We start from the raw sequence: 23,811 nt of genomic DNA, 5'->3' as shown, positions 1-23,811 counted from the left end.
CCTTTGCGGTCTCCTTTAGGCTCTGTATAACTTTGTGCGCCCCATTAGGCTATGTACACCTTTGTGCGCCTCTTTAGGGTATGTATACCTTTATGCACCCATTTGGGCTATATACACCTTTGTGCGCCACCTTAGGCTCTGTACACCTTTGTGTGCCCCCTTAGGCTATGTACAGCTTTGTGCCCCCCTTTAGGGTATGTACACCTTTGTGCGGGGGCTGTATGACAGTGCGGGGGAGGGGAGGAGAGGAAGCTACTATTACAGGGGGCTGTATGACAGTGCGGGGGATGGGGAGGAGAGGAAGCTACTATTACAAGGGGCTGTATGACAGTGCGGGGGATGGGGAGGAGAGGAAGCTACTATTACAGGGGGCTGTATGACAGTGTGGGGGATGGGGAGGAGAGGAAGCTACTATTACAGGGGGCTGTATGACAGTGCGGGGGATGGGGAGGAGAGGAAGCTACTATTACAGGGGGCTGTATGACAGTGCGGGGGATGGGGAGGAGAGGAAGCTACTATTACAGGGGGCTGTATGACAGTGCGGGGGATGAGGAGGAGAGCAAGCTACTATTACAGGGGGCTGTATGACAGTGCGGGGGTGGGGGAGGAAGCTACTACTACAGGGGGCTGTATGTCAGTGTGGGGGGATGGGAGGAGAGGAAGCTACTATTACAGGGTGCTGTATGACAGTGTGGGGGATGGGGAGGAGAGGAAGCTACTATTACAGGGGGCTGTATGACAGTGCGGGGGATGGGGAGGAGAGGAAGCTACTATTACAGGGGGCTGTATGACAGTGCGGGGGATGGGGAGGAGAGGAAGCTACTATTACAGGGGGCTGTATGACATTGGGGGGGATGGGGAGGAGAGGAAGCTACTATTACAGGGGGCTGTATGACAGTGCGGGGGATGGGGAGGAGAGGAAGCTACTATTACAGGGGGCTGTATGACAGTGCGGGGGATGGGAGGAGAGGAAGCTAATATTACTGGGGGCTGTATGACAGTGCGGGGGATGGGGAGGAGAGGAAGCTACTATTACAGGGGGCTGTATGACAGTACGGGGGTTGGGGAGGAAGCTACTATTACAGGGGGCTGTATGACAGTGCGGGGGATGGGGAGGAGAGGAAGCTACTATTACAGGGGTCTGTATGACAGTGTGGGGGATGGGGAGGAGAGGAAGCTCCTATTACAGGGGGCTGTATGTCAGTGTGGGGGGATGGGAGGAGAGGAAGCTACTATTACAGGGGGCTGTATGACAGTGTGGGGAATGGGGAGGAGAGGAAGCTACTATTACAGGGGGCTGTATGACAGTGTGGGGGGATGGGAGGAGAGGAAGCTACTATTACAGAGGGCTGTATGACAGTGCGGGGGATGGGAGGAGAGGAAGCTACTATTACAGAGGGCTGTATGACAGTGTGGGGGATGGGGAGGAGAGGAATCTACTATTACAGGGGGCTGTATAACAGTGCGGGGGATGGGAGGAGAGGAAGCTACTATTACAGGGGGCTGTTTGACAGTGCGGGGGATGGGGAGGAGAGGAAGCTACTACTACAGGGGGCTGTATGACAGTGCGGGGGATGGGAGGAGAGGAAGCTACTATTACAGGGGGCTGTATGACAGTGTGGGGGATGGGGAGGAGAGGAAGCTACTATTACAGGGGCGCTATGACAGTGCGGGGGATGGGGAGGAGAGGAAGCTACTATTACAGGGGGCTGTATGACAGTGTGGGGGATGGGGAGGAGAGGAAGCTACTATTACAGGGGGCTGTATGACAGTGCGGGGGATGGGGAGGAGAGGAAGCTACTATTACAGGGGGCTGTATGACAGTGTGGGGGATGGGGAGGAGAGGAAGCTACTATTACAGGGGCTGTATAACAGTGCGGGGGTTGGGGAGGAGAGGAAGCTACTATTACAGGGGGCTGTATGACAGTGCGGGGGATGGGGAGGAGAGGAAGCTACTATTACAGGGGGCTGTATGACAGTGCGGGGGATGGGAGGAGAGGAAGCTACTATTACAGGGGGCTGTATGACAGTGCGGGGGATGGGGAGGAATCTACTATTACAGGGGCGCTATGACAGTGCGGGGGATGGGGAGGAGAGGAAGCTACTATTACAGGGGGCTGTATGACAGTGCGGGGGATGGGGTGGAGATCACAGGAAGGCAGTGAGTCAAGCAGAGGAAGCTACTGTAACAGAGGGTAGTAATTTTTTGCTCTTATCACCAGTGAAGAGGATGAGATCAGCCGCTGCCCAGAGAGGATGTGGTAGAGGTATCTGGGTAGTATTGAGTGGTGTGGTTATTCTACACAGACTGAAAGAGGGGAGCTGGGCCTGTGCTCGCTTATAAGAGAGACCAACTAATCAGGAATTCTGCAAGCCAGAAACTTAAATGTAGAAGAGCCTAAAACCAAGTAGGAGACTTTCTAAATGCACGAGAAGGAAAGCTCAATGCAAAAAAAAAAACAGATAAATGCATATTTTTGTTCTGCAGGTACTTAGTATAAGACACGTGTATTGATTTTTCCTGCACAAAGGGTTTCCTAGCCTTTAAAGAGGTAGACCATTGTAGAAAACTCCTTTGTATATAGCGTATTAGTGAATGCTGAGCTAATGGAGGGGAGGTGTCTATTCAGGATCCTCCGGAGTGGAAAGCAGTTACACAGAGTGTCAATCATTTCAATAGGGCTGACGGAAATAACAGAGTAGCGCTCCCGGCTGTGTCTGACAGCCCTGTTACAGAGGAACGCAGTAGTCCTGAGCATGTGCGACCTCCGCTCCGCTCAACCAACATGTCACTGTGGGTGCGGAGGAGGACAGGATAGGTAAAAAAAAGTCTGTGTGGTGAGGGTCTCACATCTGATAGTCCCACTGAACCTGAGAATGGGGGTCTCATCTCCCCCGTCCTCCTCACTGCTTGCTCACTCTGGTGGGACTGCTGGAGATGGCCAAGCGTAAGCCCCATTGAAATAATTGCAGCAGTAAGCGCATGTGCGTCTGCTGCTCCATTCAGTCGGACATCACTGTGGGGGCAGCTAGTGTGCAGTGATGACCCCTGTTCTCAGGATCGGTGGGGATCATAGTGATGAGACCCCCACCAATCAGACCTTTATCACATATCACCTATATGATAAAAGCCTGACTTTGGAGTTCCCCTTTAAGGAGTTTTCATGTATTAATGGCTTATCCTCATGGGTTGGGTGATCACTGTGGCTCTGATGGTCAGGACCCTAACTGATCAGCAGAATTACGTGATGCGGTACTGCGGCTGCGCCCCATCGCTTGAACCTATCTTACAGCGTTTTCCTTCTGATCGATGACGATCCTGGGGTCAGACCCCGCCAGTCACACCTGGATGATATATCCAAAGGACGGACCATCAGTGATTTTTCCCAGCCGCACCCCTTTAATTTCAGGATCTTCCCTTCAGTGACCTCCGTATATTATGTCACTTGTGTTACATCTCTGTGATGTTGATGGAGGTTTTCAGCATTTACTCTGATTGTCCTATCCGGGCTGAGAGAGACCGCTGCCCCCCCCCCCCCCCACCCCACTGCCCCCCCCCCCCCCCGCTGCCCCCCCAGGAGGGGAACTGACAGGCGCTTCAGAGTGGATTGATTTTTGCTTTCTTAGGACCATCCTGACATGAGAACAATCCGTTGGCTGTGATCGAGTCGTGTCTCTAAGCCTTTACGGTTTTCGATCTCGCCCGTCTTCGTTCCTCGCACCTTCATTTCATTCCACGGCTGCGGCTCAAAACCACAAATGACGACACATAATATAAAACAAAGACCCTTATTCTGCCAATCGGATACATTAACCAAAACAAACAGCAAAACATCCCAGAGTTTGGTTTTCATGGGGCTCCTTCACTACGGCTGCCTGCCCACGGGCGATCGTTCATTGCATTACCCGCCACGATAATCCGGCCACGGGTAATGCAGTGAATGCTCTCTATTGCATGGCTATGGAAAGCGCAGCCGCGGCGTCCGCAAAAGGAGAATCATAGCGATTGTCCACTCGCAGGATCTAAATCGCGGCATGCCCTGATTTGCCACGATTCTTTGCAGTGAGCCTATCTGTCAGATAGATAGGCTCACCGCACAGACCTGACAGCGCCCCCTCCCCCCCTCCTCCTCCGCGGCGGCAAGTGAATAAAACCAGCAATTCTGTCATTGTTTCTGGGGTTTTGTTTTTGAGGCTCCATAGAAGTGACACGATAACTTTATTTGTTGGGTTGTTATATTTCTCTCTTGCCGCCGCCCGTTCCACAGTTCTCTCTCCTTGGATAGGTTTTGCGGCTGCAGTACTGAGCATGACATATAGGGGACCCCCCACAAGACCGTCCCTCACTCAGACCGGTCGTCTACACGTCACCGTTTGGGCTGGTCACAGTCACTCAGATCGGCACAATTTTTCTGTTTTGAATATCAACTTCCAGACCCGACTGCAGCCCCACTGCCTGATATATACCCCCCGGCGAGCACCGCTGTCACCAGACGATCAGTGTCATTCACTTCATCTGTCATTTTGGGCTTTTGGGGACTACAGCAAAGCGAGGGCACGCATTACACTGCATGGGGCACACATTAACTGCATGGGCACACATTAACTGCATGGGCACACATTAACTGCATGGGCACACATCCGGGCTGCATGCAAGAAGAGTGATACAGTAACAGAAGCCAAAAAGGCACAAAATTTGGAGCATAGACATTTTTGTATTCATCACATCTTCACCCGGGCCTAGGTTTAGGGATTTATTGGCAATCCCTCTTGTGCCCAGCACTTACAGATTGGCATGTGCCCACCCAAACCCCAGCAGCGGTCTACCTGAATACACAGTACAGACCAAACGCAGATGCTGAATTATAGCATTTCACCTAAACCTAACATTGGGCACTTTGTCTCAACTGAAGATGTAAAAATAATCCCCATCTTCCTCCTCCTCTTCATCCTCCTCCTCCTCTTCCACCTACTCTTCCTCTTCTTCCCCCTTATCTTGCTCCTCCTCTTCTTTCTCCTCTTCATCCTCCTTCTCTTACTCCTCCTCATATTGCTCCTCCTCTTCTTCCTCCTCTTCATCCTCCTTCTCTTGCTTCTCCTCTTCTTCCTCCTCTTCATCCTCCTTCTCTTGCTCCTCCTCTTCTTTCTCCTCTTCATCCTCCTTCTCTTACTCCTCCTCATATTGCTCCTCCTCTTCTTCCTCCTCTATATCCTCCTTCTCTTACTCCTCCTCTTCTTCCTCCTTCTCTTACTCCTCCTCATATTGCTCCTCCTCTTCTTCCTCCTCTTCATCCTCCTTATCTTACTCCTCCTCTTCTTCCTCCTCTTACTCCTCCTCATATTGCTCCTCCTCTTCTTCATCCTCCTTCTCTTGCTCCTCCTCTTCTTCCTCCTCTTCATCCTCCTTCTCTTGCTCCTCCTCTTCTTCCTCCTCTTCATCCTCCTTCTCTTACTCCTCCTCCTCATATTGCTCCTCCTCCTCTTCATCCCCCTTCTCTTGCTCCTCCTCTTCTTCCTCCTCTTCATCCTCCTCCTCTTACTCCTCCTCATATTGCTCCTCCTCTTCTTCCTCCACTTCATCCTCCTTCTCTTGCTCCTCCTCTTCATCCTCCTTCTCTTGCTCCTCCTCTTCTTCCTCCTCTTCATCCTCCTTCTCTTATTCCTCCTCATATTGCTCCTCCTCTTCTTCCTCCTTCTCTTGCTCCTCCTCTTCTTCCTCCTCTTCATCCTCCTTATCTTGCTCCTCCTCTTCATCCTCCTTCTCTTGCTCCTCCTCTTCCTTCTTTGTAATCCTTTAATGTTGTCATAAGAACAGCTCAGAAGTCCTTGGATACCTTCCTAGGTGACCTCAGAGGCTTTCATGGATCTTAGTGTAATAGACCAAACGAATTCCAACTGAAACAAACTTTCTTGACAAAATTCTGCAAACCAACCAAACTTCTAATCCTGAGGATCGGCCATGATATTTAGGGGCTGAGTAACCCCTTTAAGCCTGCCATACGCTTACGACAGATGCCGCCACAACGCCTTACAGACCTCCTACAGCAGCCTGGTGGGAGACGGTATGCATTGGATCGCCCATGTATCCCCCCAAGCAGCTCCAGTTTGTCACATTTTGTCACTTTACGCTTTTTGTACTTTTACTTATTTACTTTATAAATGTCCATCAGACGATTCAAAACACAAAAATTGCACATTTTTCCATTTTGTAAAATTGTCCTGTTCTACAATTTCGTGCGATTTTACTAAATCTTAAAACTGCTAAACTTTCTGATTACAGGAAAATCCCGTGGATTAACATCTATGCACAGGTCCAGCATGACAAAGAACAGGAAATGATCGGGTCTGTTAGTCAAAATGACAATGCACCCAAAATATCACTCAGCAACTTCACGGAGGAGGAGCTGGCGGACAAGGAGCTGGACGCCCGAGTCATCGGTAATATCAGCGCAGATCTGGGGTTGTGGCGCTGATGGGATGTGAGCGCTCAGCAAAGTGAATCTGGTCAATTAATCAAGTAGAAGGCGGCTTCCACAACAGTCATGGCAGACGAGTAATGAATAGGTTCCACATGACTTGGCCGGGCTGGGAGCCGCCTCCTGCGCAGGATGGCGCTGCGGTTTTCTGACCTCTGGGCTGATAGACATGTCACTTCCATTATTACTCTGTCATCTTGGTAATGTGTTTCCATTGCATGCAGACTGCTGGGGATCAAGGCAGAGGCAAATCTGATTAGAAAAAGCATTTACACAATAAGCGTTGCATCGTAGAATCCGCCGCAATCTAGTGTTACACAATAATGAGGCCTCTGCGTCCGCCGAACAGAGTGCGGGAAATAGATTCATTATGGTGTAACCCATCAGCAAACCAGAAGAGAGGACTGGGCTACAATGTCCAATAGTGGGGGCATACAAGAAATACAGTACAGAGTATCTATCTATCTCCTACCTATCTATCTATCTATCTATCTATCTATCTATCTATCTATCTATCTATCTATCTTATATCTATCTATCTCCTATCTATCTATGTATCACTCTCTCCTATCTATCTATCTATCTATCTTATATCTATCTATCTCCTATCTATATATCTATCTATCTATCTATCTATCTATCTATATATCTATCTATCTCTCTTCTCTCTATCTATATATCTATGTATCTCCTATCTATCTCCTATCTATCTATCTCATATCTATCATCTATCTATCTCCTATCTATCTCCCATCTATCTATCTATCTATCTATCTATCTATCTATCTATCTATCTATCTATCTATCTATCTATCTATCTATCTCCTATCTATCTCATATCTATCTATCTCCTATCTATCTATCCCATATCTATCTATCTATCTATCTATCCACCCCATATATATATATATATATATATATATATATATATATATATATATATATATATATATATATATATATATATATCTTTCTATCTTTCTATCTCTCTCTCATAGCTATCTATCTAGCTCATATATATATATATATCTCTCTAGCTCATTTCTATCTATCTATCTATGTCATATCTATCTGTCTATCTCCTATCTATCTATCCAATATCTATCTATCTTCTCTATATATATCTATGTATCTCATGTCTATCTATCTATCTATCTATCTATCTATCTATCTCATATCTATCTATCTATCTCCTATCTATCTATCTATCTATCTATCTATCTCATATCTATCTATCTCATATCTATCTCATATCTACCTGTCCCACATATCTATCTATTTATCTATTTATCTCATATCTATCTATCTAATAGATATGAGATAGATAGATAGATATCTATCTATTTATCTATCTCATATCTACCTAACTATCTCACATCTATCTATCTATCCATCTCATATCTATCTATCTCCTATCTATCTATGTATCTCTCTCTCATATCTATGTCATATCTATCTATCTATCTATCTATCTCATATCTACCTATCTCACATATCTATCTATTTATCTATCTCATATCTATCTATCTCATATATATCTATCTCCTATTTATCTATCTATCTCTCTCATATCTATCTTTCTATCTATCTCTCTCTCATAGCTATCTATCTAGCTCATATCTATCTCTCTAGCTCATTTCTATCTATCTATCTATGTCATATCTATCTGTCTATCTCCTATCTATCTATCCCATATCCATCTATCTATCTTCTCTCTATCTTTATATCTATGTATCTCATATCTATCTATCTATCTCCTATTTATCTATCTCCTATTTATCTATCTATCTATCTAATATTTATCTATCTAATATCTATCTATCTTTCTATCTCTCTCATATCTATCTATCTAGCTCTTATCCATCTATCTATTTATGTCATATCTATTTATGTCATATCTATCTATCTCATATCTATCTATCTATCTATCTCCCTATCTAACTATCTATCTTTCTCCTATCTATCTCATATCTATCTATCTATTTATCTCCTATCTATCTATCTATCTCATATCCATCTATCTCATATCTATCTATCTCCTATCGATCCATGCCATATCTATCTATCTATCTATCCCATATCTATCTATCTCATATATATCTATCTCCTATTTATCTATCTACCTATCTATGTATCTATCTATCTCATATCCATCTATCTCCTATCTATCTATCTATCTATCTATCTATCTATCTATCTATCTATCTACTCTCTATCTATATATCTATGTATCTCATAGCTATCTATCTATCTATCTCCTATCTATCTATGTATCACTCTCTCCTATCTATATATCTATCTATCTCATATCTATCTATCTCATATCTATCTATCTTTCTATCCATATCTCTCTCATATCTATCTATCTAGCTCATATCTATCTATCTATCTATCTATCTATCTATCTATCTATCTATCTACCTCCTATCTATGTATCACTCTCTCCTATCTATCTATCTATCTCATAGCTACCTGTCTCACATATCTATCTATTTATCTCATATCTATCTATCTATCTATCTAATATATATCTATCTAATATCTATCTATCTAGCTCTTATCCATCTATCTATTTATGTCATATCTATCTATCTCATATCTATCTATCTATCTATCTATCTATCTATCTACCTATCTAACTATCTATCTTTCTCCTATCTATCTATCTCATATCTATCTATCTATTTATCATCTATCTATCTATCTAACTATCTATCTTTCTCCTATCTATCTATCTCATATCTATCTATCTATTTATCTCCTATCTATCTATCTATCTATCTCATATCCATCTATCTCATATCTATCTATCTCCTATCGATCCATGCCATATCTATCTATCTATCTATCTATCTATCTATCTATCTATCTATCTATCTATCTATCTCCTATCTATCTATCTATCTATCTATCTATCTATCCCATATCTATCTATCTCATATATATCTATCTAGCTCATATCCATCTATCTCCTATTTATCTATCTACCTATCTATCTATCTATCTCATATCCATCTATCTATCTATCTATCTATCTATCTATCTATCTATCTATCTTCTCTCTATCTATATATCTATGTATCTCATAGCTATCTATCTATCTCCTATCTATCTATGTATCACTCTCTCCTATCTATATATCTATCTATCTCATATCTATCTATCTCATATCTATCTATCTTTCTATCCATATCTCTCTCATATCTATCTATCTAGCTCATATCTATCTATCTATCTATCTATCTATCTATCTATCTATCTATCTATCTATCTACCTCCTATCTATGTATCACTCTCTCCTATCTATCTATCTATCTATCTCATAGCTACCTGTCTCACATATCTATCTATTTATCTCATATCTATCTATCTATCTAATATATATCTATCTAATATCTATCTATCTAGCTCTTATCCATCTATCTATTTATGTCATATCTATCTATCTCATATCTATCTATCTATCTATCTATCTATCTATCTATCTATCTACCTATCTAACTATCTATCTTTCTCCTATCTATCTATCTCATATCTATCTATCTATTTATCATCTATCTATCTATCTATCTATCTATCTATCTATCTATCTATCTCATATCCATCTATCTCATATCTATCTATCTCCTATCGATCCATGCAATATCTATCTATCTATCTATCTATCTATCTATCTATCTATCTATCTATCCCATATCTATCTATCTCATATATATCTATCTAGCTCATATCCATCTATCTCCTATTTATCTATCTACCTATCTATCTATCTATCTATCTCATATCCATCTATCTATCTATCTATCTATCTTCTCTCTATCTATATATCTATGTATCTCATAGCTATCTATCTATCTCCTATCTATCTATGTATCACTCTCTCCTATCTATATATCTATCTATCTCATATCTATCTATCTTTCTATCCATATCTCTCTCATATCTATCTATCTAGCTCATATCTATCTATCTATCTATCTACCTCCTATCTATGTATCACTCTCTCCTATCTATCTATCTATCTATCTATCTATCTATCTATCTATCTATCTCATATCTATCTAGCTATCTATCTATCTCATATCTATCTATCTATCTATCTATCTATCTTATATCTATCTATCTCCTATCTATCTATGTATCACTCTCTCCTATCTATCTATCTATCTATCTTATATCTATCTATCTCCTATCTATATATCTATCTCTCTTCTCTCTATCTATATATCTATGTATCTCCTATCTATCTCCTATCTATCTATCTCATATCTATCATCTATCTATCTCCTATCTATCTATCTATCTATCTATCTATCTCCTATCTATCTCATATCTATCTATCTCCTATCTATCTATCCCATATCTATCTATCTATCCACCCCATATATATATATATATATATATATATATATATATATATATATATATATATATATATATATATATATATATATATATATATATATATCTTTCTATCTTTCTATCTATCTCTCTCTCATAGCTATCTATCTAGCTCATATATATATATATATATATATCTCTAGCTCATTTCTATCTATCTATCTATGTCATATCTATCTGTCTATCTCCTATCTATCTATCCAATATCTATCTATCTTCTCTATATATATCTATGTATCTCATGTCTATCTATCTATCTATCTATCTATCTATCTATCTATCTATCTCATATCTATCTATCTATCTCCTATCTATCTATCTATCTATCTATCTATCTCATATCTATCTATCTCATATCTATCTCATATCTACCTGTCTCACATATCTATCTATTTATCTATTTATCTCATATCTATCTATCTAATAGATATGAGATAGATAGATAGATATCTATCTATTTATCTATCTCATATCTACCTAACTATCTCACATCTATCTATCTATCCATCTCATATCTATCTATCTCCTATCTATCTATGTATCTCTCTCTCATATCTATGTCATATCTATCTATCTATCTATCTCATATCTACCTATCTCACATATCTATCTATTTATCTATCTATCTCATATCTATCTATCTCATATATATCTATCTCCTATTTATCTATCTATCTCTCTCATATCTATCTTTCTATCTATCTCTCTCTCATAGCTATCTATCTAGCTCATATCTATCTCTCTAGCTCATTTCTATCTATCTATCTATGTCATATCTATCTGTCTATCTCCTATCTATCTATCCCATATCCATCTATCTATCTTCTCTCTATCTTTATATCTATGTATCTCATATCTATCTATCTATCTCCTATTTATCTATCTCCTATTTATCTATCTATCTATCTAATATTTATCTATCTAATATCTATCTATCTTTCTATCTCTCTCATATCTATCTATCTAGCTCTTATCCATCTATCTATTTATGTCATATCTATTTATGTCATATCTATCTATCTCATATCTATCTATCTATCTATCTATCTATCTATCTATCTATCTACCTATCTAACTATCTATCTTTCTCCTATCTATCTCATATCTATCTATCTATTTATCTCCTATCTATCTATCTATCTCATATCCATCTATCTCATATCTATCTATCTCCTATCGATCCATGCCATATCTATCTATCTATCTATCTATCCCATATCTATCTATCTCATATATATCTATCTAGCTCATATCCATCTATCTCCTATTTATCTATCTACCTATCTATGTATCTATCTATCTCATATCCATCTATCTCCTATCTATCTATCTATCTATCTACTCTCTATCTATATATCTATGTATCTCATAGCTATCTATCTATCTATCTCCTATCTATCTATGTATCACTCTCTCCTATCTATATATCTATCTATCTCATATCTATCTATCTCATATCTATCTATCTTTCTATCCATATCTCTCTCATATCTATCTATCTAGCTCATATCTATCTATCTATCTATCTACCTCCTATCTATGTATCACTCTCTCCTATCTATCTATCTATCTATCTCATAGCTACCTGTCTCACATATCTATCTATTTATCTCATATCTATCTATCTATCTAATATATATCTATCTAATATCTATCTATCTAGCTCTTATCCATCTATCTATTTATGTCATATCTATCTATCTCATATCTATCTATCTATCTATCTATCTATCTATCTATCTATCTATCTACCTATCTAACTATCTATCTTTCTCCTATCTATCTATCTCATATCTATCTATCTATTTATCTCCTATCTATCTATCTATCTATCTATCTATCTATCTCATATCCATCTATCTCATATCTATCTATCTCCTATCGATCCATGCCATATCTATCTATCTATCTATCTATCTATCTATCTATCTATCTATCTATCTATCTATCTCCTATCTATCTATCTATCTATCCCATATCTATCTATCTCATATATATCTATCTAGCTCATATCCATCTATCTCCTATCTATCTATCTATCTATCTATCTATCTATCTATCTATCTATCTCATATCCATCTATCTATCTATCTATCTATCTATCTTCTCTCTATCTATATATCTATGTATCTCATAGCTATCTATCTATCTCCTATCTATCTATGTATCACTCTCTCCTATCTATATATCTATCTATCTCATATCTATCTATCTCATATCTATCTATCTTTCTATCCATATCTCTCTCATATCTATCTATCTAGCTCATATCTATCTATCTATCTATCTATCTATCTACCTCCTATCTATGTATCACTCTCTCCTATCTATCTATCTATCTATCTCATAGCTACCTGTCTCACATATCTATCTATTTATCCCATATCTATCTATCTATCTAATATATATCTATCTAATATCTATCTATCTAGCTCTTATCCATCTATCTATTTATGTCATATCTATCTATCTCATATCTATCTATCTATCTATCTATCTATCTACCTATCTAACTATCTATCTTTCTCCTATCTATCTATCTCATATCTATCTATCTATCTATCTATCTATCTATCTATCTATCTATCTATCTATCTATCTATCTCATATCCATCTATCTCATATCTATCTATCTCCTATCGATCCATGCCATATCTATCTATCTATCTATCTATCTATCTATCTATCTATCTTCTATCTATCTATCTATCCCATATCTATCTATCTCATATATATCTATCTAGCTCATATCCATCTATCTCCTATTTATCTATCTACCTATCTATCTATCTATCTCATATCCATCTATCTATCTATCTATCTATCTATCTTCTCTCTATCTATATATCTATGTATCTCATAGCTATCTATCTATCTCCTATCTATCTATGTATCACTCTCTCCTATCTATATATCTATCTATCTCATATCTATCTATCTTTCTATCCATATCTCTCTCATATCTATCTATCTAGCTCATATCTATCTATCTATCTATCTATCTATCTATCTATCTATCTATCTATCTATCTACCTCCTATCTATGTATCACTCTCTCCTATCTATCTATCTATCTATCTATCTATCTATCTCATATCTATCTAGCTATCTATCTATCTCATATCTATCTATCTATCTCATATATATCTATGTATCTCCTATCTATCTATGTATCTCTCTCTCCTATCTATGTCATATCTATCTATCCATCTCATATCTACCTATCTCACATATCTATCTATTTATCTATCTATCTATCCATCTTCTCTCTATCTATATATCTATGTATCTCATATCTATCTATCTATCTATCTATCTATCTATCTATCTCCTATCTATCTATGTATCACTCTCTCCTATCTATCTATCTATCTATCTATCTATCTCCTATCTATCTATCTATCTATCTATCTCCTATCTATCTATCTATCTAATATTTATCTATCTAATATCTATCTATCTATCATTCTATCCATCTCTCTCTCATATCTATCTATCTAGCTCATATCTATCTATCTATCTATCTATCTATCTATCTCACATCTATCCATCCATCTCATATCTATCTACCTATCTATCTATCTATGTATCTTTCTTTCATATCTATGTCATATCTATCTATCTATCTATCTTCTATCTATCTCCTATCTATCTATCTCATATCTATCTCCTATCTATCTATCTATCTAGCTTTCTATCTATCTCTCTCATATCTATCTATCTAGCTCATATCTATCTATCTAACCCATATCTATCTATCTATCTATCTATCTAGCTATCTATCTATGTCATATCCATCTATCTATGTCATATTTATCTATCTCATATCTATCTATCTATCCCATTTCTATCTTTCTATTTTTTTATCCCATATCTATCTATCTATCTCATATCTATCTATCTATCTATCTCCTATCTATCTCCTATCTATCTATCTATTTATCTCCTATCTATCTATCTATCTATCTCCTATCTATCTCCTATCTATCTATCTATTTATCTCCTATCTATCTATCTATCTATCTATCTATCTCCTATCTATCTATCTCATATCCATCTATCTCATATCTATCTATCTGTCTATCCCATATCTATCTATCTATCTCTCTCCTATCTATCTATCTATCTATCTATCTATCTATCTCATATCCATCTATCTCATATCTATCTATCTGTCTATCCCATATCTATCTATCTATCCCATATCTATGTATCTATCTATCTATCTATCTATCTATCTCATATCTATCTATTTATCTTATATCTACCTAACTATCTCAAATATCTATCTCCTATCTATCTATCTATCTATCTCATATCTATCTGTTTATCTCATATCTATCTATCTCATGTCTATCTATCTACCTACCTATCTATCTCATGTCTATCTATCTATCTAACCATCTCATGTCTATTTATCATCTATCTCCTATCTATCTATCTCCTATCTATCTATCTATCTATCTATCTATGTATCTCTCTCTCCTATCTATCTATCTATCTATCTATCTATGTATCTCTCTCTCCTATCTATCTATCTATCTATCTATCTATCTATCTCTCTGATATCTATGTCATATCTTTCTATCTAACCATCTCATATCTATCTATCTCCTATCTATCTATCTCCTATCTATCTATCTATCTATCTATCTCCTATCCATCTATCTCCTATCTATATATATCTCCTATCTATCTATCTATCTATCTATCTATCTATCTATCTATCTATCTCCTATCTATCTATCTATCTATCTATCTATCTATCTATCTATCTATCTATCTATCTATCTTCTATCTGTCTGTCTCCTCTCTTTTCTATCTCTTTGTTTCACAGATATGAGATAGATATCAGACAGTTAGATGGATATTAGCTATGAGATCTTCAGCTCTGTCTTATATTTCTCTCTGTTATCAGCTCTGTTACATCTCTTGTCTTCTTTTTTGTAAGGTTCCATATCTACAATTGCAAACAGCGAAAGCACAAAAGAAATCCCCAACTGCACCAGTGTTTAATGTTGGCAGCTCTCAGCTGGGCCAAAGTCTGGACAATTTTTTGTATGGCAGGCCGGAGATGTGTGATTCTGTGCTCCTGCGGGTGGCAGGTGGTTGGGACGGCTCCTGCCCGCTGACGTGACTGGCACACCGGCTCCCTCAGTCTTTTCCCCACTTTTACAATAAACATTTGTTGCCGGAGGAGGAAAAATGTAAAAAATAAAGAGAAAAAGCCGAATGGCCCTTTCCTTTCACGCCGTGACTTCAGTAATCCGCTCTGAAATGTCCCCGTTGGCTTCTCATCTCCGTCTCTCTGGCATGACACTTCCGCTGAAGGAGGCGCCCGGAGACATTCCTATGAAGGTGTTTGGGCACAGACAGGTGTTCTTTGTGCCCGACCAGATTTGTTTCTGACCAGGTGGCAGAATCGGCAACATGAAGAGTCTGATTCCCTCTGGGTTCATCTTTGGAATTTCCATTTCCACTTTTACAATAGGAATCTGTAAATGGGTTAAATGTAGACAAAAATAACCTATTTTCTGGAATGTTCCACAAAAATGTCATCTGTTTCATTTTCAGGAAATTTGATTCTTATAGAAAAAAAACCCCCCAACAGTTTGTGCTTCTGCCCGACAGCTGAAATCTGGGAGAAAAATACGAATTTCAATTTTTTTCATTGAGATTTGCAGTTGGACTTATTGTAATGTGTTACATAATTGGGGAAGGACCTCAGCCCCTCCCCCTCATAATGTGAGCGACACATTCTGATAAAATGTATTTATTACAATCTCGGAGGCCCCCAACAAGTTCCTCCTCGATACTTAATCTACTTTCACTGCATTCTGAATTATTCTGAAAACTGACTCAAAATTTGCAGTTTTGTAATATTTTTATATGCGAGTCCTAATCGTACTTTTTACTTCTGCCTAAAGTTCCCCAAAAATCTGACATTTTTTGTAATAATTGTAAGTCAAAAGTTAAGGATTGTAGCGATGCACCTCCGGGCTCCTGTGTGTGGGGCCTCCATTGTGGAGGTCTAGTAGAGACCCCATGTGAGATGGTCCGTATGGACGGAGTAATGATAAAGGGCCTCTCGGGGAGATCATTGCCGTATAGAACCCGTTAGAAGTCTGGAAACAGCTCATGGTTTGAACAGCAAATTACTATTCCAAAACCTCTCTGGGAGGTTTACCCACCAAGACTGGAGAGATCACCTGACCAAAAAATGTAAAGGCTGATGCCGCATGCTGATGGGGTGCAAGGTGGTCATGCAGGCCGAGGGTGGAGGCTACAAGGAGTCCAAAATGTGACGTTATTTCCGGATTCCTAAAGTCAATTGGAAGATTTAGATGATTTTTTCATAGCTTCAAGATGTTTGAGAATTTCATTTTGCATTTTAAGGGGTGTTTCCAAACTTCTGGAGGGGTCTGTACATACGGAGTCCAAAGGAGCCTGTACGGCTGAGGTTGTAGTGCTCTATACCGAAAGAGGCGCACAGGTTCTCTACCGCATGCATGAGCAATAATCCCGACAATAGCGCCCATGGAGCCGTGAAAGCTCTGCCCAATCTGTATTTAAAAATGGATCCCAACCAATCCTGAAAGACACAATTAAAGGGCCACTCTGGTGATTTTATTAACAATTCCTGATGTAGCTGGTCCCACAGCATATATAAGTTAGCTAGAATTACCTCAGGTAGTTACTTATTTCTATCTGAACCTTCCTGGCCTCCTTCTTCTCAAGTGGGTCATGTGATCTCATTCTGACCTTCTGGGAATTACTTGCCTTTATATTCTCCGTTTCAGACATTACAATCCCTGTGTGATGGACTCTACCATAGAAGCTCTTTACTAGGGGGACACAGACATTCCAATTATATTTCTGATAATGATTAGTGTCCTGTCACACAGGTATAATAGAGGAGATCAGAGCTCATCCTCCTGACTGGATATTTATGGGCTGTAGCTTATTTAGGAGAATATAGAGCGTAATAATAAGTACAGTGTCCTCCCTACAGGCGGAGATGGTACTGGCTCTAGCTGTGCCGACGAATCATGGAATTGCTAGCACAGAATGTGCTTTCGCCATTGGTGCAAAATGCACAATTATTGCTGTCACAAACACCTTGATGAAAGGGAAAGCACATCAGTGTGAACGGAGCCTGAGATGAATGATGGCACTCCAAGATCGTAACGTGACCCTCCAGTCCTGGGACAGAACTTATCCAGGGACCAGAGAGGGGAAATGATATTGGTGGTGTCTGGTGTGGATCTGCCTGTTCCTGGGACGCCTCTGTGCCGCTCCTTAGACATTCCAGTGCACACTGATTGCTATTGGTGCATCGGTCATCTAAGACCCTACATGCTGGTCTGACTGGCCCTCGCTGTTCATGTGAGCAGCACTGGCCAATCCAATAGCAGCATGCTGAATAACTGATGCAGCGTGCGTGAGTGCCGACAGGAACAGGCAGATCTGTGGCAATGTGGCCAGAGAGGAGGACACCTGGTAGGGTAACGCCCCTCCTCCAATCCTGGACGAGAAGGTCTCTTTCACTAAAGAGAGACCTTTTTTTAATCTTGATATACAGGTTTTATGGTAAACCTTCTGCTCATGTCAGTAAAAAGGGCCAAAATGTCTTTCTTTTCAGTTTTAAACAGAGATAAATTACAAAAATTGCCAAGAAACTCCTAAACTGTTGCTTAGGGATACAAAAATGTCAAAGGTTCAAATACTTCACACATTTCAGGGAAACGCATCCTGTTGTTCCATTTTTATACTTTTAACTATTGATGAATATTTGGACGCGGCGACACGCAGAGCGAGGCGGGAAAATGGCGCAATTATTAATTCACAAAAATGTCAAACAATTACAAATTGTTTTTGCTTAGAACATTTACATTTTTTTTAATACACAACGACAACCTGCGCATCTTAAAGGGGCGGTCTGGGAGGAAAATACGCCGTATAAAATCATTAAAAAAGCCAAAGCTCACCTGATTCCCTGAAGCTCCAGCTCTGATGGCTCCCCATTTGCTGCGCTCTTCTTCTGGCTCCTGCGGTGATGTCCCGTCACATGTGACTGCTTCAGCCAATTACTGGCAGGATCAGCTCAGGATCAGCTGGCAATTGGCTGCAGCAGTCACATGTGACAGGATGTCATCACTGGAGCCAGAAGCAGAGGGCAGCCGGGTTGGGCATCCTGGCTACAAGGCAGCGGGTGACTGAAGTGTGACCTTTACTATGTTTTTGTAAAGCACTGAGATTTTACTGTAACTTTTTCTCTCCTGACCGCCCCTTTAACTCACTCAGTGCCACTTTGCAGCTTTATCAGTAATTCACAAAATGAAATGTAAAACAATTAAAGAGGCTTTAATTGTTGCTCTTAAATTCCATAGAAGGTGCAGAACTAACTGCTCAGCCGGGTCCAACGCCGGACAGATCTGCTACTTAGTATCAGACGAGGATACAATGTATCGACAGCAGAGTCCCCACGGTGTGCAGAGCAGGTGGCTGCAGCCCGCGGTTTGTACATAGGCGGACCACGCACCCAGGTTTAGTTGCCCTCCAGCTCCACGCATAGTGTTGTGTTTCTGCATCCGTACACATGATGTATTACAGACACATTTTTGTTTCTGCATTTTTTATTTTTGAACCCGTCCACTTGCCTTCGAACATGAATGAGTGATTTCCTCCACGGCTCTGGACTGCTCGGTGATGGTCGCTCGTCATCACTCTCCACCCTCTGCATGCTTATGGCGATGGTACTCGAGGCGGAATGTACATACTGAGGATGTAAATAGCTTTTTAATTTCTTGGAAATAAATTAATGTTTAGTAATATAACGAGTCTGGTCTCCGCTGCGGCGAATCGGCCCTGCGCCGCACCGTTCTGCCTGCGCCGCACCGTTCTGCCCGCGCAGCACCGTTCTGCCCGCGCCGCACCGTTCTGCTCAACTGTTTTTTATTTTTATTTGCTTTTGCCACATTTGACAGCATTTCTTTGGTTTCTGTGAGCGGGGGCGGGGATCAAACCTGTAAATACTTCTTCCTTGTCTACAGATCCTGATTTATTCTATTTCTATAAAGAATTTTGGGAGAAAATATAATAATAAAAAGACTCTGAGAATTTTTTTCCATATTCAGAACTTGTATGATTCGGTTGTGCCCTGTGATGATCTCAAATGTCCGTTTGGTCCAGCGAGTGAGAGGTTACAAGCGGCCGCAGAGGTTCTGGCTGCAAGCTGTCACTTATCTACCTCCAGTTGGGTACTTGTCACCTTTCTTCTTGGTTTAAATGAAGCCAAGACATGAGGCATGAGATGATCAGCTTTGGCCGGGGCTCAGGGTGCCAACTAAGCCTTTGCCTCCGGCTCAGCCATGGTCTAGGCCACTTGGAAGGTGTTATTCTCCTACTTGCTCTCCTCACTTATTTCCCATGGTGCCATCTGTGTTGCCCTAGGGTTCATGTACTTGCAAGGCCATGTGCACCAAGCCGGTATGGTAGCACATCCCACAAACACATCCCGAGGGAGCAGATTGTCCCTTCATTACACCCAATGTAAGGCATCATTTGGACTTTCATGTTGTCTGTACTAACGATCTGTACCAACACGGCCGCGAGCAGAACCCTTGTACCACAAGAAGACCTTCACTGAAATTGCAGAAGCTTGAATCATCGGTCCTGGAGACGTTTAAGTAGGTCTTAAATTAGTCAATAATACACTGAATGACCATCAGAGGTGTGCCAGGAAACCAGACCCCGCACCATTACTGCACCCCCACCAGCTGACAGGAAGGGGTCAGCGATTCATGCTGCTTGCGCCAAATTCTGACCTCCCATCAACAACAGACATCTGGCTCCATCTGACAGGAGATGTTTTCTCGCTGCTCAGTGATACAAGTTTTGCGCTCTTTTACCCGCTGGAGTCTTTCTGTTTCTCTTAGACACAATGGGGCTGGAACTGGTCGCCCGCTGTTATACCATCCGTGCGGAGGAACGGCGAGTTGTGTGTTCGGACACGTTAGTTGGAGCTCCTGCGTTGTATCCAGCTGACTGTGCAGCCTGTTGGTCAGAACGATTCCTGACATCCTCCTCCGACCCCTTTCAGTGATGAGTTGTTTCCGTCCATAGGATCCCCTTATCAGGTTTTCACTATTCTTTAAAATGGTGGCAAGTTGGGCAGGTAATGGCCCCTCCCTTTCCCCTTTTTCATGAGTTGTCTCCTGTGGTATTTTATGTCCTTGATGAGGTATCTGAAAATTGTTTATGAAGGACTAATGAAAACTCTCCAGGTACTAAATGAGTAATAGCAGCAATACAACCATATGTGCACCCATATATACGGGCATCTCACCTAACAATAAATTAAAGTGTGTTACAGTTAATTTACTATAACGCCCAGCCACGGCTGATTCAGTTTGTCTATGTCTTTTATAAAGTGGGGTGCCCAGAACTGGACCCAGTATTCCAGATGAGGTCTGACTAAGGAAGAGTAGAGGGGATAATGACCTCACGTGATCTAGACTCTATGCTTCTCTTAATACATCCCAGAATTGTGTTTGCCTTTTTGGCTGCTGCATCACATTGTTGACTCATGTTCAGTCTGTGATCTATTAGTATACCCAAGTTTTTTTCACATGTGCTGCTGCTTAGCCCAATTCCTCCCATTCTGTATGTGCTTTCTTCATTTTTCTTGCCCAGATGTAGGACTTTGCATTTCTCCTTGTTAATACCATTCTGTTAGTCGCCGCCCACTGTGCAAGCTTTTCTAGATCTTTTTGAATCCTCTCTCTCTTCCCTAGTGTTAGCTATCCCTCCTAGCTTTGTGTCATCTGCAAATTTGATCAGTTTCCCCTCAATTCCCTCCTCCAGATCATTTATAACAATGTTGACCAACACTGGGCCCAGGACAGAGCCTTGTGGTCCCACTTGATACATTCTCCCACTTGGATGTGCAGCCATTTATGACCACTCTTTGAGTACGATCACTCAGCCAGTTGGGAATCTACCTAACAGTTGCCTTGTCAATCCCAGATTTGGTCATTTTTTCGATAAGTATGGTATGAGATACTTTGTCAAATGCTTTACTAAGGTCAAGATATACTATATCCACCGCATTTTCCTGATCAACCCAGTCAGTGATTCTGTCATAGAAGGAGATTAGATTCATCTGGCATGACTTGTTTGTTACAAACCCATGCTGGCTCTGGTTAATTACTCCATTCTCATCCAAGTACTTGCATACACGCTGTTTAATAATTTGTTCAAAGATAGTTCCCAGTATAGAAGTCAGGCTCACAGGCCTGTAGTTTCCTGGGTCCACCCTTTTTTCCCCTTTTTTGAAGATAGGGACAACATTTGCCCTTTTCCAATCTTCTGCGACTTCTCCTGTTCTCCAGATGTAGTGGCCCAGAGGATCCCCAAGAATAGCCACCCATTCATAGTCCTGTCACACTTGCCTGTGTGCTTCAAGGAGGCATAAGATGTGCAGTACATCGAAGAAACCTTGTTTCCCCCTTTTGTTTAAGCTTAGACCTTGGCAACAGCTGGCTGCTTATTGGTTATATGTCATGCCCTCACTGATTGGACAAGGCGTAGAGCTCAGAGCGGGAAACTACACAGTGAACCAGTATGCTGAAGGGGAGGAGAGCAGAGAAAGTGTGGGAACAGGACAGAAAGGGAAGGAGAAGTTAGAGGAGACTCTGTTTAGGAAGTCAGCAGAGGAGGATGTGTAGGAGGAAGTCAGCAGAGCGAGCAGCTTCAACATACTAATTTCCAGCAGGGAAGCTTAAACAGCGAGCTTCACAAAAAACCCGGTGAAGTCAAAACCAAGGATAGTCAAAGGTCCCCAAAAATCTCCCTCTTAATCTGCATCATCAATTTTCCAGTAAACCCAACAGATAACTAGGCCTGTGGGAATTGCTACTGTGTTGCCTCTAGAGATAGAGAGAGAAGTATTCAGGAATTCAACTGCATTTCAGCATGTTATCTATTGCAAAACTAATTGCTCCGTTCAAGACTGCCATTTTTGTTACTCTGTTAATTATGTAAATGTTTCAGTGAACTGTGCACTTCCTGTTTACTACAAAAAGCTACCAGGACTCATATCAAGTTATTTCCCGCCAATTGACTCTTACAGTTCTGGGTGAAGTTCTGGCATCACGTGGCAAACCACTCTTTATTATAAAGCCTGCAGCTATTATTTTGTGTCACTGTGCGCGGCTGAGCAGGCACCTTGACGCTATTGTTAGGAGAGATTACAGAGCCACCTGTGACATCCATCTTACAGTCCCCATGGTCCATCCTTCATTGGCGCATCTGGCTCGGGCGCTGCACAGGAAGTTTCAAAGATTACAGCAAGTGGTTCAGCAATTACCTCTGCTGTTCCTTCGGTGTCCTAGGATGTAATTCATCTGGAGCTAGAGACTTGGATTTATGTAAGTTAGATAAGTGTTTCCTCACCATCTCTCTGCTTATAGGTAGCCTGCATTTGTGTATCCCCCCAATAGCACAGGGAAGATCAGCTGATGTTCCATCTACTTTCTGAGAGAAAACAGATACAAAATAGGAATGTAAAACGTCATCCTTCTCAACATCATTCTTAACCAATTCACCATTTTCAGGCCAGTGCAGGTGCTTTTAGCAGAGCTTGCTTGATGTTGTCATAGACCCTTGTATGATCATGCTTCCAGCAGAAGGGGGCATCTTCATCTCCCTTTGTGACTTCATAAAGGGGTTTTGACCATTTTAGCAAGGCCAGATATCCATATTCTGCAGAATCTGACAGCTCCAAGGAATTCTCTGACTTTTTCTTCTGGTGGTTGGTACAGGGATATTGTAGACTGTCTACTTTCTTTCAACTCCCAGTTGTACCTTCCCTTGTGAGATATGAAATCCCAGGTATTTGACAGTTGCTTGACCGATCTCTTATTTCTTCCTT

At 40.5% G+C, this 23,811-nt stretch overlaps 1 protein-coding gene across 1 annotated transcript in view; it reads left to right on the top strand.

Annotated features, from left to right (window-relative positions):
* Window positions 1-16,380, top strand: part of SORCS3 (sortilin related VPS10 domain containing receptor 3) — an 810,393-nt gene extending 794,013 nt beyond the window's left edge. Inside the window, exons 26-27 of the mRNA XM_066601804.1 lie at window positions 6,281-6,438; window positions 15,829-16,380. Of these exons, the coding sequence (XP_066457901.1) occupies window positions 6,281-6,438; window positions 15,829-15,893 (223 nt within the window). The 3' untranslated portion in view covers window positions 15,894-16,380. The remainder of the gene's footprint in view (window positions 1-6,280; window positions 6,439-15,828) is intronic.
* Window positions 16,381-23,811: the final 7,431 nt, after the last annotated feature.

This window comes from Eleutherodactylus coqui, chromosome 4, assembly GCF_035609145.1.
Source record: "Eleutherodactylus coqui strain aEleCoq1 chromosome 4, aEleCoq1.hap1, whole genome shotgun sequence".
Classification (NCBI taxonomy): domain Eukaryota; kingdom Metazoa; phylum Chordata; class Amphibia; order Anura; family Eleutherodactylidae; genus Eleutherodactylus; species Eleutherodactylus coqui.
Note: the sequence above shows the minus strand (reverse complement) of the source record. Positions and strands in the feature narration are given on the sequence as shown.